The sequence below is a fragment of the Anser cygnoides genome, chromosome 11 (genome assembly GCF_040182565.1).
Source record: "Anser cygnoides isolate HZ-2024a breed goose chromosome 11, Taihu_goose_T2T_genome, whole genome shotgun sequence".
NCBI classification, from domain to species: domain Eukaryota; kingdom Metazoa; phylum Chordata; class Aves; order Anseriformes; family Anatidae; genus Anser; species Anser cygnoides.
Window position 1 is genome coordinate 2,995,681 of NC_089883.1, and position 18,568 is coordinate 3,014,248.

General features: G+C 50.0%; 1 protein-coding gene across 6 annotated transcripts in view; it reads left to right on the forward strand.

The window, feature by feature from the left end:
- The window catches only part of IGDCC4 (immunoglobulin superfamily DCC subclass member 4), an 89,425-nt gene extending 71,948 nt beyond the window's left edge, over positions 1-17,477 (forward strand). For 5 of the 6 annotated variants that reach the window (XM_048076260.2, XM_048076261.2, XM_048076263.2 and 2 more), the window contains 9 exons: positions 393-500; positions 1,217-1,400; positions 2,079-2,206; positions 2,565-2,735; positions 3,298-3,435; positions 3,942-4,047; positions 4,718-4,952; positions 10,903-11,067; positions 12,866-17,477. In XM_048076260.2, coding sequence (XP_047932217.2) covers positions 393-500; positions 1,217-1,400; positions 2,079-2,206; positions 2,565-2,735; positions 3,298-3,435; positions 3,942-4,047; positions 4,718-4,952; positions 10,903-11,067; positions 12,866-13,396 — 1,766 coding nt within the window. In that variant the 3' untranslated portion in view covers positions 13,397-17,477. The remainder of the gene's footprint in view (positions 1-392; positions 501-1,216; positions 1,401-2,078; positions 2,207-2,564; positions 2,736-3,297; positions 3,436-3,941; positions 4,048-4,717; positions 4,953-10,902; positions 11,068-12,865) is intronic. The other variant, XM_048076262.2, reaches the window with a different exon arrangement.
- Positions 17,478-18,568: the final 1,091 nt, after the last annotated feature.

Sequence of the window (18,568 nt, forward strand, 5' to 3'; positions counted from 1 at the left end):
GTTCATTCACTTCCATGGGGGTTTCGTTAGTAGTTTGAAGGGGAGAAGGATCAGGAGATCCTGAGACGATGTGCTACAGGTCGGGACATTGCTTAACCCCCTCAGGGGCTGTGGAAAGTCCATTTGTTAGTAACAATTTCTGTAGAAAGGGAGAGGAGAGCTAGGGAGTAGCTGTGACAATAAATGCTCCAGTTGTGAGACAATATTTGAATGTGAAAACCCTGTAAGAGGAAGGGGGTGTGTGTGTCCTGATGTATTTTAGCAAATACAAGTCTGTTAGAGCTGCTTTCTTGGGTGGTGGGAAAAGCTAGTCAGCTATAAGAAAACATGTCTGAGTGGAGGGGGACTGGTAAGAAAAATAAGCCCAGTCAAACCCTGCTTGATTTTTCCAGCTCCTGGGAAGCTCTACGAGGTGAAGCTGGTGGCGTTCAATAAGCACGAAGACGGTTATGCGGCTGTTTGGAAGGGCAAAACCGAAAAGGCACCTGCAGCAGCAGTAGGTGAGGAATGCCCTGTTCGTTGTCTGTCTCTTCTGTTTGGCACGTGGCTTCAAAGGAAAGGTACAGGTACAGAAGAAGGACTTCAGGAGGGACATGACCAAAATGGGGAAGGTCCCAACATAAAGGAGCTCCCTTTGACAGTCATTGCAGTTGTTTTGGAGGAGTTATCTTGGGAAGGAGAGAAAGGAGCAAATTATCCCCTTTCTCAGTGCTCTCTGGCCCCATGAGTGGCTCTGGGATGGTTTTGGAAATGCCAGGTAACCTGGGTTTCGTCTCTTACGTTACACACACTCAGGAATGTGGGTGATCAGCATGCCAGGTTTCTCAGTGTTAGAAATCGAAAGCTCTGAGGACTGGGGCTCTGATCCCAGCCCTGTCAGTCTGTTGTAGGGTGGTGAAGAGCCTGTGCTCCTCCTCACCCTGCTGTGGGCCTGTTGAGCGGGTAACTTTGAAACTGGCCTCCTGTGTGCCCCAGCAGTATGCCACCAGCGTGGTGTGGAGGTCCTCATTAGGATTTTTCCCCACAAATGAGCAAAAGCATGGACAGCTTCGTGCACAGACGGGTTAAGCAGGACATCCGTGGTTACACTGGAGGACAGCATCTTTGTGCAAGCTTCACAGCCTGTTTTATTCCCCGATTTCTGTCTGTGGTGGCTGTCCCTTGCCTCACTGTCATTGCATCTCCACATCTTTCGCTTTGTCTTGCACCACCGTAGATCCCCCAGTGCAGAAGGGTCCTCCGCTGCCTCCAGTCCAAGTCTATGCAGAGTCCAACAGCTCAACGTCCATATGGCTCAGGTGGAAGAAACCTGACTTCACCACGGTCAAGATTGTCAACTACACCGTGCGCTTCAGCCCTTGGGGCCTGAAAAACGCCTCTCTTGTTACGTACTACACAAGGTAAAGAGGGATGCTGAGGGTTCATCTGCCATATATTGCTTGTGTCAGGAATAAACACAAGGGAGGAGGAATCTGCAGGGATGTCCTCAAAATCGTAGGTGTTTCAAACGCTGGGATTGTCTGCCTTGGTCACAGATGAATTCAGAGATGGTGAAATGTGGCACTGGGATTTCCACGGTGGGAGTTTGTCCATGACTTAAATACCTGGAGGCAATTTACAGACTAGTCTCTGCATCTTTTCTGCATTTTATGGACCTTACGTGCTTATTTTATTTCCCTGTTGATGACAAAGCCAGGCGTAATTCTGGCCAGACTCAAAGCATCCGTGATTTGTGAGATGGTCCTCTCAAGTTTGGTTTAAAAATGGATAGAGTTTAAGGAGTTTTGATTTGGGGATATATTTTAAATCTAGATTTCCATGCAGGTTTTCAGCCTGTAACTAGGCTTTGCTCTGCAAGTACATAAAAAGGGGTCCCAAAGGCTGGGAACCTGCTTTTCTCTGTATCTGGGAGCTGAATGCTCTTGCATTCACATGACCACAGAAGATGAAGCTTTAGGTGAAAAATCAAATACTGTAAGAGTTAGGATAACCTCTTACGGTGCTCCTGGGAAGGTACCAGGGTAACCATGGGTTCCATCGCATGTTAATGACCTTGTGAATGCCTCCTCTTTTGGCAGCTCGGATGAAGACATCCTCATCAGTGGGCTGAAGCCCTACACCAGGTATGAGTTTGCTGTGCAGTCCAATGGTGTTGGTATCGATGGGCCCTTTGGCAGCGTGGTGGAGCGGTTCACCCTTCCCGACCGTGAGTATTTATGGGAATTGAACCTTGATCTTTCCTGGACTTCTGTGAATCTCCATCAAATCCCTGAGAGATTCCAAGCTCTGATGTCACTGTGTACATAAGAAGCTGAGAGATGCTCAGGGTCCCGAGCCCACTGAAGGAGTGCAACATGTCCTGCCCTGTTGGGGGCTAAGTAGCCTCCTTCCCTCTGCACTCCTGACAGCTTGTTTAGACAAGATGTCCAGTCACCTGGGTCACACGTCATTTTATGTGTGCCAGTGATTCATGGAAGGCACGGAGCGGTCGTCGTGCCCTGCAGGTTGGGTGCTCTCCTCCTTGTTTCTGCTGCTCACAGTGGTTCTTTACTCGTATCTGCCAGGTCCCTCGACTCCTCCGTCTGACCTGCGGCTGCACCCACTCAACCCCTACGCCGTGCAGGTGCACTGGTGCCCTCCTGCCGAGCCCAATGGCATCATCGTGGAGTACCTCATCCTGTACAACGCCAACAACACGCAGCCTGACGACATGTGGACCTTGCTGACACGAGAAGGTGAGCCTTCCTGAGGTCCAGGCAAACACCTCTCTTCAGTCTCCTCTAAGCTTAACTAAATACCCCACCAGCTATTTGGTTGCTCCTGCCTTCTCCCCGGGGTTTGTGTGTCAGCCTACAGAGCCCGGGCTGGTTACTCCTGCTGATTTTTGACTACAAACAAATTGAAGCTGCCAGCTTCTTGAGGCATATGCTGATCCTTGCTTCTGGTCATATAAAAAGAGTCCAGGGGTGTGACTGCCGAGAGACATGAAATCACATACACATCCAGGGCTGAACCAGCCATTGCCATCCAGAAGACATCCAGCAGATACAGGCCACTGCCTGGTCACTCCTGGGAGGATGTATGCCAGCATCACTGTATGCAGTCTGTGTCATCAGCTCTGTAAGCAGCACATTCATTAATACCTAGGAGGTGTCTGAATTACCTCTTAGAGCTCATGGCACAAAATGCCTCACTTCTGGCGGTCCAGCAGACTTCCGCTGCTGCTGCTTTGCTGCAGCCCTGTGAATGCACTTGAAATTACACATTTTTAACCTCTCTTGGCTTGCTTTTGATCAGGAAATATCTTCAGCACTGAAGTGCACGGACTGGAAAGTGATACCAGATACTTCTTCAAGATGGGAGCAAAGACAGTGGTGGGGTCTGGTCCCTATTCAAACGTTAAGGATGTGCACACGCTGCGGGAGAAATTGTCTGGTACGAATTTCCCCTTTGTCCCGGGGCAGGAAACGAGTTGCATTGCTGAAAACCACAGTTCATCAGCAGTGGCATTTCTCTGTTTGCTAACGAATTGTGTAGAATGTGAGATGTGCAGAATGTGAGATGTGACTGCGGGTAGGAGAGTGCAGAGGATCACAGCAGGGTCCTCAGATGTGCAGCTCCATAGGCCCCAAGCAGCCCCAGAACCCATCCCACAGCAGAACTCAGTCTCTCATCTGCCATCTTGGCCCCTCTGGAAAGGCACGTGCCACCTGCATCTCGCTGCCTTTGTTAGGCCTGTGTAGCATGAAATTAATGAATATACACGGATGCCAGCTTGCTTTAAGGTGCTCTAAATTGTCACTGCCAAGCCATATTTGTTTCCTTTTTGTATATAGAGGCACCACCCATTAGTTTTAATGAAATGTTTCTCTGAACTCAGGACACTTTGTGCCTTCTTCCTGTTAACAGCTGAAATAACGCACCTGTCCTTCCCCTACTAGATGTTCTGGACATCCACTCTGTCACGGGAATCATTGTGGGAGTCTGCCTGGGGCTGCTCTGCATACTCTTCTGCATGTGCGCCAGCTTTCGCAACAGCAAGCAGAGGTAGGTGCCACCTCGCCTTGCAGGGGGGAGAGGGGGCTGCTGTGGAAGGAGGCAAAATGTGCTGTGACCTTCTTCCCTGTGTTCAGCTGGGCGGTTTGGGATGCATTGTGCATGACGTCAGGTAATGTAGAGATTGAGTCACGGGAGTGCTAGCCAGCTAAAAAGAACATACTTTTTTTTTTTTCTTTTCCAGTGGGGGGGTTGGAAAGGCAAGAAAAAGGGAAAAAAACAACACTATTTGCCGTTTGCAAATGTGTGTTTGGGCAGTATTTCCCTTCTGTTGCTGGACAGCTCTAAGGATGTTTGGTAAAACTTTCACTTGGGAAGGTGATGAAAGACAGCGACCTCCCTGTGGCTAACAGCTTGGTGTAAGTAGGATTGGACTCAGCCCAAAGCCCCCTGCTATTCCAGGGGTCTGGATCCAGCCACAAGCATTTGGAGAGACTGCGATAGGAAACCAGCTTAGTGCCTGAGGAGAGCTTTGAGCTGGCGAGAGATCCCAGGCCTCGGAACAAGCAGCTTCCTCACGAGTGTCAGGCTTGGGTCTAGTTGCTTCTACAGGGACAGGCTGAGTGGCCTGGGCTAGATAACCTTGGCAGTCTCGCGGCAGTTTGGGACAGAGGAATGTGAAGATGATCAGAAATGTCAACTCTTGCTTGTTTTCCCTCAGGGAGGCCCTGCCAGGCCTGGATTCCCAGGCAGCCGGCAACCACGCTTACTACCACCGGGGCAGGCAAGGGGTGGCAGCTCCTAGTGCCACCTCAGACGCGCACGAACTGGAGTCCCTCATGTCCCCGCTGCCGGAGGATGCACCCGTGCCCCTGGGAGACATCACAGAACTGACAGAAGTGCACAGCCTCATCCACACGAGCCTCCCTGAGGACATCGTTCATGGGAAGAGGAAGGTAATGACCTGTGCACGTGGTGACTGGACTCCTACCCCAGGCAGGAGCCTTCTTTTGGGGTGATCCTGCTGGGAAGTCGGGGTCTGATTCTGTCTGGCTCTGCAGAGTGCTGGTAGTCTTGGCTGCAGGCTGTCAGATCCAAGTTTGGGATCACCGTGCCATCTGCCGCCCTGTTTCACCTGCCAGGGGTAGTGGACCCTTAGCCCCAGAAGAAAAGAAATCTTTCCCAGCTTGCCTGACGTTGCGTTGTCTTTCACTCCTCCCTGCCCATTTCCTCTCTCAAGCTTGTCTGAAACATTTCATTCCATTAGGGAACCTTTAATTGGCCTAATTTAGTTAATCTGTTTATGTCTCTCTTTGTAACCCAGGGAGAGCATGTAAAGTAATTAGGAGGTTCAGTAAGACAAATGCCTTGTAAACGCAGGGGATTTGCACCAACAACACGCTTGTGTGTCGCGGGAGGGCAGGTGAGCTCAGGATGTGTGGCTAACCTGTGCTTGCTGCTAGCAGCGAGGCAGCTGTGGCCTTTTGGAAATAAAACGCCTTCAGCTGCCCTTAACAGATAGCCCTGTGCGCTGCAGCCATGCTCTTGGCTGTCCCTGAGTGCCGTGTCGGATCAGCGCTCAGCTGAAGGAGATGGTTCGCAGCCAAGCCGCATCCGTGGATTTCAGCGGAGTGGAGCTGCCTTTCTGGACCCAAGCCGAAGAAAGAGTGTGAGGAATTTCCTACAGCTCTTTCTGTCAAACAAGGAACAAATGTTTTCAGTGATGGCGACTTACCCCGAGAACAGGTCAAGCGGAGGAAAGTCCCCTCCTTTGGAGGCCTTTCTAGGGGCAGCGTATCCAGATCTCTCTTCCGAAGCAGGAATGCTGTCTGCAGAGATCTGCAGGGTGACTTCTGTGCCTGCAGAGCGGGGGCTGGAGAGGGCAGTGCCCTCCGGTGGGAGGGGGAGGTTCTGGCAGTGGTTTCTCTGCCTCCTGAACTGGATGGGGAAAGGCAAGTGAGAGTTAAGTGTGCCAAGTGGTTTTGCTAGCAGAACAAACGGCTTGGTTTTTGATGGATGTGGACAGGGAAGCAGGGATCGCCGTGGAGCAGCCACCCGGAGAGCAGCGTTGTCACCCGAGGAGCCCGGTGAGGTGAGGATGACCTTGCAGGTGACAGAGCTGGAGTGGTGGCTGGGAGCAACAGGCTGCTGTTGCTGGGAGCGGGCACTGGAGGGAGATGTGCGCCCGCACAGGAGACCCCACTGCCCCCTTCCCGCTGGGAAGTGCCACCTGAGCCAGCCCGAGCTCCATCTCACCCGCCTCATACCCTGGTGGGTATATCTGGGTGTGAAAAGACCCAGGCCGACTGCCTTTGTCGTCTTCTCATTTCTTCTCTCCTGCTCTCTGTGGTTGGTTCTGTGAAAAGCGATGGCAAGAGGAAAGAAAATCCTTTTGGAAAAAAATCCTTGGTCCATCCTGGCAAGGGGAAGCTCCCCAGGGTGCTCTGGTTCAGGTACCAGCACTTGCACTCCTAGTCAACAAAGAAAAGGAGTGAGAAAAGTCTCAGGGATCCCTTTTATTTAGCAACATACCGTGTCAGCACAGGGCTCAGGACGTTGGCTGAGAGACTCGCGGTCCGATGCTGCTGCTGGGCAGGTTCCTGTGGCTGTGGTGCCAAGGAGCTGGCAGCTACAAGCCTGTGTGACTTCTCCAAATACCTGCTGGGCTCTCCGCCCCGCGATGCTCTCCTGAGACCTGTTCTGTGCTGGCTGGTAGCACTGCTGTTAGCAGCAGCGATGGCTGCTCCGGCGCTTGCAGGCTTTTCGTGTGCCGGCTCGTTACGTAGCATTTCGGGGATTATTCTTCATCGGTTTTGTCCTTGTGGCAGCCTGAGGCTCCGTGTTGTTAGGAGATGTGCGGCACAAAGAAGGGCCAGTAGCAGTAGCCCCTCTCTCCTGATCTCCCATCACAGTGTGGGACCGGGCGGGTTCCCAGCAGCGTGGCTTCAGGAGGAAGGGACAAAATCGTGTCTGGGTGGCACCACGCAGAGGTGGGGTGGCCCTTGTGCTGCTGAACACCCCCAGGGGCCCTCACGGGACCCCTCTGCTTGGCTGCTGAGCAGCCCCTTTGCCTTCCTCTCTGTGCGTTCCCCGGTGGTCACACACCAGGGTCTGTACGAGCACTGACAAGTGATTTTTTTTCCTTTTTTTCATGTCTTCCCTTTCCCAATGACCCCCAGACTGCCACCCTCAGCAGCCCGCGCTACGAGTGATGCTGTAATGCGCGGGCTGTGGTGCCGCAGCTCCGTTTCCCCTGACAGATGGACCGAGGATGCTGAAATGGCTCTGCTCCAGACGTCTCCGTCACTGCTGCTTTGCGGCCAAGCAATTTGGGGGGTGGGGGAGAGCGTTAAAAAGCATCTGCTTTCCATGGAAGACTTGAGCTTTTCATTGAGGGAAGCCAAACCCAAGCATTTCGGCCTAGAAACGTTTGCTGTTGTGCTGGAACCTTGCTTGCTTGCATCCCAGCTCTGTCCCAGGGAGCCTCCTTCCCACGGGGACCGCGTTTCCCGTGAAGCATCCCCGTAACTCAGAGGGCAAAAGCTGTAACACATCGGGGAACTTGGATCTCCCCAGGTTGTTTTTCATTTGCGTGTAGAAATTCTTCTGCGTGGAAGGAAAGTCCCGATGTTTTCTGGAGAGACCTCGATGAGAGCAGTGCTCCCATTGACAGCCAGCAGAGATTCTCCTTTTTCTGACCGGGGAGAGCTTTGTGTTACATCACTGTGGGCAGGGATTTGGCCTGTTGGTCTGTATGGCACGGGGCTTTCCCTCTCCTGCAGACTGGTACCATTCAGCGACGAGTCCCTTCTCTCCACTGTGCCACCCTTAAAAGCTGGGCACGTCTGAAATGTCCCCAGCTTTCTTCTGTGCAGGACTTCAAGCTAGCTTAAATAACTGTCCCCATAAAATAGGGAAGGTTTCAGGATCAGCATTTCCTACGTGGTCATCCTCAGCTCATATACGTGCATGAAATCTCTACTTGTCACTGGAAGGCAGCATGGTCTGGGCACGTTTTTATCAGTTGGAGTTTCTATGAAAAGGCTAAAATGAAGAGGCTTGTTTGCTTTGATAAGGATTTAGCTGTAGCGGAAACACCTCTGATTGGAAGATGTTTTTATTAGTTTCCATTCTTGTGTTTGCAGTGGACTGAAAAAGGGATTCTTCCCTCTAAATTGGTGTTAGAGTGACACGCCTCACTCTTATTCTTCTGTTGTAAGAAAAAAAAAGAAAAAAAAAGAGAAAATTTCCTTGTCGTCTTCAGCCATTCGCTGTTGCCCTTGTGTAGAAACAAATGGTATCATTTATTACACCAGAAGATATTGCCTGAAAGAAACAGAAGCTTTCAGGCACACAAGACCTTTGGGTCTACGGTGAAAGCAGACCCGGAGTTAACTGCAGCTACCCAACCTCGGAGACTCAGCCCCGAGAGGGATTCCCCCGCACCGTAACGTGCTCCAACAACATGTGGGAGATAGGCCATGTTGTGTGGCTGAGGGGTTTTTTCTGTTTGTTGAAAGTTGCAAAGTGGTGCAAAACAAGTTTGTTCTTCGTTGCAGCCAATTTCAGCCAGAGCCGAGCAGGCTGTTCCCGGAGTCATCAAAACCTATGTAAACATGGCAGATTGACGTTTCCGCTAACAGATGGCCCGTTGGGGATTGCAGTAGAGCTGCCTGTTTCTCTCCACGTTTTTTTTTTTGGTATTCACAAGATGCCTGCAAGAAGGTTTTCGAGTTTGCTCTGTGTATGCGTGTGATGCTCGGATCTCTCTGATGGCGAATATGCATGCAGGCATCTATAATAGGACCCACACATTTGCGCGCGTGTGCGCATATTTGTGTAGGTTCGGCGCTGAAATTTCCAGGCAGTATTTGCTCAGTAACGTATGTTCCTTGGAAGAGGCACAGAAGCCATCAGGCAGCGATGGAGCTGCAGAAAGCCTTTCAGATGGCAGGAGAAGCAAACCGAGCGCGTCGCTTGAGCGCTCGCATTTAGTGATATTCCTTGTTGTGAGCCGTGTGTGAGTGTTTGCTTAATTTCTCGCTGTTGGAGTGTCGTTTAGTGCTTGCCCGCTTAGAAGGGAAGCAGTTAGGGAACGCTCTTGTCTCAGAGCATATTGCTGAGGATTGTGGAGAGGAAAACAGCAAAGATGCTGCCTCCAGCATCTACTTCTGAATTAGTGACTGCTTGACGTCCGCAGCTCCAGGTCGAGAAGCCCCCATTCTGCGGGGTGCTGCTGCTTAAACGAGGCCCTTTACTCCTTGTTTTCCTGGGGCTTGGTCCCGGGGCAGTGGCCGAGCTCCTGGGACTTGGGGTTGGCACTGGGATGTAACGTGCTCTGCCTCCCACCAGGGCAGGGTGGTCAGAGGGCTCGGGGAAGGCTCAGGGAGCCCCTCGGCGTGTACGTGAACGCTTAAACGTGCCTCCTGCCAGCACGAGGTAGCGTTTGCTGCTTGCTAAATAGCTGACTTAGGAATGCCTGGCTCACGTACAACATCTGGTCGTGTATTTCTACCTAATTTCCAGCCAGATGGACCAAAGCACAAGGAGGTCAAATGACTCACGCAAGGTCAGGCTGATGTCAGAAATCTCCTTGCTGCCTTCTCTTGCTGCAGTAGAGCAGGGCTGTGCAAGCAGTGGCCACATGGCAGAGCAGAAACCTTTTTTCCCTGCCTGACAGTGAGCAGTAGGTGGTTAGGGGGTGTGAATAGATGTGCGCTGTGTATCTTCACCCTCAGTCTTCACCCTCAACAGCCATCACACTCATACCACCAGTGTTCTGTGTGCATACACTTGTCAGGTCAGGGCGTCCTCTTCACTTTCTCTTTGCTTTAACCTTGCATCGTCCTCTCACGTCTGTCTGGACAAATTTTAACATCAGTGGAAGGAGCCTACAGACAACTGGCTCGTGTATTCCCTAAATCCGCGCGGTTGCGTCAGTAGCGAGGCCGAGCTCAGGTAGATGCAGGGCAGCCCAGTAAAATCAGACCCTGGAAAGAAAATACTTTTCTGCCTGTGAACTAATAGTCTGAACTGTTAAATAACTTCAGCTCTTAAAGGCACACATTTCCCATGCACAGAGGTGTGCATTCAACAGTTTATTGCAAGGGGAAGCTGAGAGAACCCAGAACAAATTGCGTTCAGCCCATATAATTTAATTAGATCTACAAACAAGGTAACACTGGTTGCCCAGGGGATTTAAGCTGAACTAAGAATTGCTTGGTGGTCTGTTGCAATAAATAAATAAATAAATGAAATAAGGCCCCGAATTTTGTGCCTCTTTATTGATGGGCAATAGCTGAGTGTTTACCCAGGCCCTAGCTGAGAGCAGGAAATGTGTCCGCACTGCAGAGCGAGCAATTTAGCATTGTCTTCAGCTCTTGCACACAGGTGAGGGTCCTTCTCCACGCTGCGCAGTGTTGCTTTGCCAAAGCACATACTGGAGTCGTTCAGCTCCAGGCTTGCCACCATCCCCGTTCGCTTCCAGCTTTGCGGCGTTTTCAGTAGGCTCATTCTGCTCGGGGCTGTTGGCAGCTTTGCAGGGAATCGATTGCGGTGGACCTTGAGGTGGGTCTTGTGCCTTGATACACACTCAAAATTAGAGAACCAGTGGAAGGTCCCTTCCGAGTCCCGTTGTGAGCCATCTGGCAACTCGTAGCCACTCGCTCGGCATTAGACCGTGGCACAGAGCAATAACCTGTTGTGGTGGGGTGACCGTGCCAGTCCGCGTCTATTTCGATGCCTCCAGAAGCGTTCCCTGCGTTTAACTTTGATCTTCTAACACCGTGTGATTTTCTCCAACTTGCACTTTCCTTTTTCAAGCTATTTCTCATTTCAGGCTTAAGAGGATAAGGATCTGTATCTGTGGTAATTGGATCTCTTCTCTCCCCCACTTTTTTTCTGCAGTCTTCATGGAATAAATCGGCTAACCAGCCCTGGACAAACAGCATAGCCAGATACGGGGACGCTATCACAAAAGAGCCTCTCTCTGCTGTGAACGGATCACTGAAGCTCCCTTCCAGCGCAGGACAAAAGCTTTTGTTACAAGCTCTGGTTTACGATGCTGTGTTGGTGGGTGTCTTTTGGTTTATTGGCTTGTGCATTCTGATGTGGTTTTCTCCTTTTTCCCCATCTCCCTTTCTCCTTTTTGCAGCACGGGAGAAAATATTTTCTTCTGAGCTGGCTTTAGTTGGCTGATCACGGGCTTTATCTCTTTCCTGGGTATAGGAGTGTATGCCAGTGAGACGGATGGGATTTGAGTAAAAGCTGCTTGTTTTTTTTCCAAGCATCTCTGAAAGCCTCAGCTCTCCCCTCGTCTCCTCTCTTGACTTAAGCCACCCCCCAAGGGCCTGTGCTGAAGAGGGCTGGAGAAAAACAAAAGCCGAAAAGGGCTCAGGCCTTTGGGTGGGGGCCAGAGGGGTCAGGCAGCTCAGCTGGGAGCAAGGCTGTGGTAGTCCTGGCTCTTGAGGATCCGGAGCCAGGCACCAGCAGTCTGGTTGTGAGTTAGGAGCTGCAGCGCTCAGCACAGAGGAATTAAGACCTGCAGCGTGCTTGCCTGATGGAGGAATTGCATTTTTGCCTGTAGCAGGAGTCAAAGATAGAGGGTTGATTTAAACTCCTTCTCCAGACAGAGCAGAGCAATTTCCCCTGCACTTGTCATCTTTATGTGGGTGTACGGACTGGGAAGAAGTGCTGTTTCTGGTATCGCTCCATGGGAATAAATGTGCACAACTGTGTTTGAGAGTCTGTGCGAGGATCGGGACATCTGGGCCACCTCAGCAAAGCAAGCTGGTACCTGCTCAGGTTGTCTCTACCAGAATTGTCTGGTTACTGCTTTCAGCAGCTCACCCCCAACAAATCCTTCTAAGCAACCCACCTATGTTTTCTTCCCAGATAGTGGTGTGAAAATCAATTATACACAGGATGTAATTAACGTTGTGGATAGAGTTAAGACAATGTTTTACAACCCAATTACAGGGCACTGTTTACAGCACAGCTTACCCATCAGGGTTTGTCAACAAAGAGGGAAAAGTGTTAAAATATGTAAATGATGCACAAAGTTGGCTTCAGCAGCGAGCACAAATTACACATGGGATGTCTCACTTCCGTACTTCGAATTGTCTTCTTACTGCTAAATCACACGGCGCAGAATCTGAGCGCCGATTGCCTGAGGAGCTCTTCAGGAACTTCTAAAATAGTTTGACTGGTAAATTATTGAATAATGATCAGATGAATTATTGAACGATAAGCAGACTGACCTGCTTGTGAGCCAGATTTCTGCAGACCCTATAGCCTGAACTATTGAAACTGCAGAAGAGAACTGATTATTTTCTTTCTGACTTGAGTTTACACCATCTTTAGCGAGCTGTGACAAGGGTTATAATGAACCAAGCGTACAGTGATATGTAGCTAAGGTTAAACCAAAAAAGTGAAGGGAGCCCTGGAATCTGCTCGTGGGTCCTTGTCATGAGCTGTCTCAGCAGCCAATTTTCTCAAGTGCTGACCGCTCGCCCTCCAGAAATCTGGCTGTTAATACAGAAATGGACTGGTGAGTTTTGAAAATTGTTGTCTTTGACAGAGGCTTGGAGAAATGGTTGCTTCAGCCTGCCAAGAAACCTTGGGCTTATCGCTCCCTTGGGACTTGCCTTCCCAAATGTAAAGTAGGAATAATGATCCCGAGATGATTTGAGATGCTTCTTAAGGCTTCAGCCCTGAAAAACATATCAAGATAATGCTTAATAGCAGCACGTGTACATCCCATTGCACTCTGTGGGATTAAAAAAACACCGCATGTTGCAGTGCATGGTTGAGTCACAGCCTCAATTAATTTACTTTGCCTTTTCATTTTTTTTTCCCTTTTTGATAACAGAATGAAGCAAAGAAAAGCCACCCGCCAGCCAGCCTCCACCAAGTGGAAGCAGAGGTCATCGTCCATTCTGATTTTTCAGCCTCTGACAGAGACTACGACTCCCAGCTGCACGCCCTGGACACCGAAGAGACAGAAAGTGAGGAGCAGGAGCCTGAAGAGTTGCCCTCTGGCGAGCTGGCTCTTCCCGGCTCTCCCGGCGCCCAGCAGGATGCTGGCCAAGCGTTGGATGGCTGCAGGGGCAGTTCTGAGGTTCAGACCCAGGAGGAGCCGTTACACACCACCAGAGGGACTCCCAAAACCGAGGCCGTTTGCATCCCTGGGCTCACCAATGGCTTCCACAGGCACGGGGAAAGTCTGGATTCAGTGGAAAGCGGAGATTCGGACTCCATCCAGGAATGCAGGGGGGACGTGCAGCCAGTCAAGTGCCAATCGCTTTCCGTGGCCCTGGAGGAGGCCCCCCTGTGTAGTAACTCTGGTTTAACCAGTTCATCCTCAGCATCTGAGAACGTGGCATGTGTCCACAATCACTGAAGAGTAAACTAATCTGATTTTGATCATGGGAGAGCTAGAAGCACTACGAAGGTCCTGTCCCTGTGAGGTACTGCGTGCCCAAGACTCGCTGGATCCAGCAGGAGCTAAGAAGTTGCAGCATCTCGCCGGGACAGGGTTAGGACCTGTCAGCTGTACATATCGCCTTCAAGAAATCGGTAGGTAGATGGATAAGGGCCCAGCTTTCTTCCTGCTGAAGCTAGTGAGTAACTCGGTGTTCGTGGGAGCAGGACTGAGCCGTCTCCAAAGTCTGACCCAGCACCATGGCTAGGACAGAGCCTGCTGCGCTGGGCCGGTGCGGTCACCTCGCTGCGGTCCTCGAGGCGCCCAGCAAGGCTCCTTCCGATGCTGGCAAGAGGCAGGGTGCACCGGGCGATTCTCCTCCACCGTCGGTTCGCCAGGGAGGGCCTTGGCACTACCTTTCTGCCTCGTGGTGTTGGGATGAATTCCGTTCAGAGTCCCACGAGGGGGTGGAACCAACACAAACAAATGCAGCGAGCTGTAACCACCAGCCTTTTCTGCCCTCCCGTGGTTAAAAGGATTATAAGGCTCTCTTTGTACGCTACCACAGTAACTATTGCTAGCAGGCTGATGTAGTGGCCTTTTATTACACACTCTACGAGTGCCTCTAACAACTTGTACTATATAGAACCTTCTTCAGCGTCTGGGTCATTTCACCAGCCCGGACTTTGTTTTACGTAGGTTCTTGTACCTAATATTTTAGGTACACATCTGTCCTTTTAATGTACAACATGTATTTTTATTTCCTTGGAGCATCTTTATATTATTTAATTTTATAAAGTGGAGTAGTGTGTGGTATAGAGTAGCATTTTTACTACTTCTCTCTTTCTTTTTTTTCCTCCCTAACAACACAACTACCTCATGTCTGTTGGAGAAAAAAAAAGCAGTAAATCTACTCTTTCGTTATAGTCCATTATAGGTTTTAACTTATTCTTATACTGCCTTTTTCTAAAGAATATGTTTGCACTGGTTGTTGACTATTTTTTATTGAATAGCGCTGCAGAGCTGATGTCTATCTTGGTTTGCTTCTAAGTGTTGCTGGAGGACACGTTCCCTGCAGCTGGAGAGTTGGGTTGTGCGCTCTGTAGGGCTGTGTTTTGCAGGAGCTGGCCAGAAGAGGCTGCTTCAGCTGGTGGGATGGTGGTCAGTCTTTCTTTAGAAGTTTGTACTAGCAAAGATGAAAAAACAACAATTAGAAAATCAATCTGTGATCTAGGGGAAAAAGAATCAACAGTTGCAAAAGTGAATTGTGATCTTGGGGACGTCTCTTTTTGTGCCCAAGTGGGGACACCTTAGCTGCTTCCGATTTTCAGAGAGCAGCTCTCAGCCTCCTGTAAGCTGTAGACCTGCTGAAGGCTTTGGATGAACAGGTGATAATTTCTAGTCACTTCTGAGTGTCCTGGCCAAAGTACTTTTTAAGACCAGAACAAAATTAAAGTCAAGTCCTCAAGTCCTTGTGCTGACACTGGTAGGTCTGGGTTTATTAGAGATAACATTTGAAAATCATCCTTTGACCCGTCCTTGCTGACACCGTCGGCTTGCTGCTGACATGTCTCTCAGCCTGGCCTCCTGGTGGTGGGTGAACTTCTGTCTGTCCTTTAGCCTGTCTCTGCCCTGTTCCAGGTTCGTGGATTTTGACTGTGGACACTACAGATGGACTCCTCGGGGGTGATAAGGATTGTTAATTCTGCTCATGGGGTGTTTGGTAAATGTTCTGCCTTCCCGAGGATTCAGAGATCTGGCTGTTTGTTAAAAGACAAAATGAGGGTAAAGATTCCCAGCTGGTGTTGCTCCAGCTGGTGTTTGGTGTCTTGAGGAGTCTCAGAAACGCTGTTCCAGGATCAGAGGCACCATGACTGAAAGGCTGTGTGTGGCACGGAGACCGGAGAGCGGTGCCAGCGAGCAGGCTAGGCAGGAGGTAGTGCATGGAGCTGGAAAGCCAAGAAATGATAACTGGGCAGAGGAAGCGCATAATTAACCTCCAGAACTCACTGCCACAAGACTTTGAGACTAACGACGTAGCAGGGCTAGAGATAAGGCAGTGAAGTGTTATTGCAGGCAATAAGGGCAATTCACAGTTATTTGGGAGCGGATGCAATTGCAGAGGTATAAACCCGCAGCTGGGCAGTATCAGGCACCAGCTGCGGAGGGTGGGGGGAGATACTGGACCTGAGTTGCTGTTAGATTTATGGAAGAGCCCTTGTCCTTCCCTTGGTGACAGAGCAGACCCTGTACAAGCCACGTTGCTAGCTGTGACGTGCAGAAAGGGAGAAGGGCCTTCCCCGAAAAGCTCACTCCAGAAGGACCCCGGTGACTTCTTTTCACCTCCAAAACCAAGTTGCCACCTCCGAGTGTGACAGCCTACCGACAGACCCCTGCCACTGAGATCAGTGCCAGGGGTTGGGCCAGAAGCAGACACGGCTGGTGCTGGAGTTCTGCTGGCTCCCTGTCGTGTCGCTGTGCCTGGGCCCTGAGCCACCATGCAGGGCCTTTGGGGATGGAGCCTTAGCCCAGTGGTGATGAAGGACTGTGCCGCAGTCACTGGGGCACCCTGACGTACGTGCACCCTCTGCCTTGTCTGTGCTGACTTCAGGAATCGTACAGCCATGGGGTAAGCACTGCCGATCAGCCCGGAATCCGTTCCTGCCCGTCACTGAAGCAGGCGTGGCGTGGCAGCGTTCCCCCGGATCATCTGGGGCCGATCGTGAAACCTCCACGTTAGTTGCGTGCTCTGAGAGCAGACACTTCTCCTTAGGCACCACAGAAACAGTTTTGTGTCCCCACCTTGAAGCTGCTCCTGATCTCGTTCCACCCCAGTGGATTTTACCAGGGCACGAAGCTGGCACCATTTGGATGTCCGGGCGCCGTGGGGGCAGTGGGCTGGAGTGCCAGACCTCAGCTGCAGAAATCAGGGCCGTTCCCTCAGACCAAGAGATCGCTGCTGATGGCAACAGCAAGGCTGCTCTCCGTACGAGCGCTGTGTCCGTGCGGTGTCTGGGGGCCTTGGTGCCCCCGTTGGCTGCAGCTCTGCCCCAGGGCCCCCCTTATCCTGAGCACGTGTGGGACTGGGTTAGAGATGAGTGGAGGAGGACAGATAGTACACACGTTACGTGTAAAGCTGAAACAACCAGTGCATCTATTTTTTTATCATGAAATAAGTAGCTTTCTTGCAAATTTCTCACAGACACTCAAGCTGTTGATACCTTTAATTACCCATCACACTTGATATATGTTCTTACGCATCAGGCTCCCTTCCCCCTTTTCTTTCCTTTCAGTAACACTAAAGATTATTGCTATTCAGCTTTTTGCCGGTGTATATTGTTTTACATTGTTAAAATGTCAGATTTGTCTCACTGGCATAATTTTGTAGTATTAACGTCGCCATTTGGCTACACAACTGTATATTTCCCATGCTGCTGTGAGAGTCACGATTCTTATTCCTTTACTTCTTTTAAATCCTTGCTACGTGAAATACATGACTCAGCTGAATATCTCAACTCTTTGATTTCTTACTTAACAGACAATAAAGTTCTGGTTTAAATAGTTAAAATCGGATAACGTATAACCTAGGTTCTGAGAGTTTTTTATGTTACTAGCCTAATAATCCTGAGGTCAGCCCATGAAACATGCTGTATAAGGAAACAACCATTTTAGTACATTGCTATATATGTTTCTGGTCTCATTAGAAATAGATGTCTTGAAGGGTTCATTTTGTCTTTTCTAATCAATACCCTTGTTGGAAAAGAGGTCTTTAGTCCAGCAGAAATCCGCCATCTAGTTCTGCTATTGTATTCCCTTGATAATATTTTAAAATTAAATTTCATTTAACTTTCCACACTGCATAAGGATGTGTAACCAGAACTTGATCTTGTTTGAAGATTGTGTCTGTATTTGGTTCCATGCTGTACTTAATTATAACTTTCTTTCTTCAGAGACTGTTCTTACTCCACGAATACTCTTTAGTGTTAAAGTGTAAGAAGACATTGTCCTTATATTCCTTAACTAATGGATTATTAATAAAATATTTTAAAAAACAGTGGAATTTGTCTCAGGAGTCAGTCTGTTACAGCTCTCAGAGAGAAAGTTGTTGTGGAAGGCTCATCTTGTAACTTTGGAGTGGCTGGACCCTGGGTAATGTGTTTTTAATGCTTACTCATTTTTCAACTGTTGAAATGATTCCTAGAAGGGAAAAAAAAAAAAGTCCAGTTTTGTACATTATCTTGTTGGGGATTTTTATGGGGAAAATAAGCAGAAGCATCTAGCAAACAAATGGTGAGGCTTCTCATAGATGGTGCAGTAGGTTAAATACTCAGTGGCTTGTGTCCAGCAAGATTGGCAAGAAGATGTCTGGCAGTGCCTGAGGACACACTATTAACCTCCCATGCATCTCCCTTTCTTCCTAGGATGCATTTCCTACTTGAGTAGATAGTTTCCATTATTGCTTTATGCTGCCAGGACTACGGGGCCATAAAATCTCATTTTATCTGCATTATAGAGGTAATAAATCTGCACTTAGCATAGCGTTCGCTGATAGTGGTTACAGGGAACTCTGTCAAACTGCGTAACTCTGATGAGTTTTTCTCTTAATGATAGGTAATGAGCAAGGAAGGACCTTTTGTGGGGGCTGTGACTGCACACCCCACGTCCACCTCAGTTCACAGCACATGATGCTTGCAGGAGGCTGCCAAGGGGACACGGTGGGGCGGCTGGGAACAGGGCAGCACCTGGATTAACGGAGCAGAGGGACGGATGGACAGAGTGGTTACAGGGGAGCTGGAACTACGGAGGATTGGAGCTAAGAGATTTGTTTGCATTTCATTCCCTTGGCAGTATTTATTGCCGCGGCATGCTGTGCTGTGATGCAGCTGGCAATATCGCCGCGCTGGGCTCGAGGCTCCTGTGGTCTCAGGTAGCTCAGCAAGGGGCCGGTGCAGCACGTTGCCCAGCGCAGCCCTGCGGTAAGCGGCACAGCGGGAGGCAACGCGCCCTGCTGCAGCGAGGTGGCCGGGGATGCTCCACAGCCGTTCCCATCCCACTCTGGATACCGACTGCGCTGGGAGCAATGTGTACCTTAGTGGTTATAAAGCCTCTCCCAGGCTCTCCAAACAGCAGCGTGGCCCCCCCGCTGTGTTT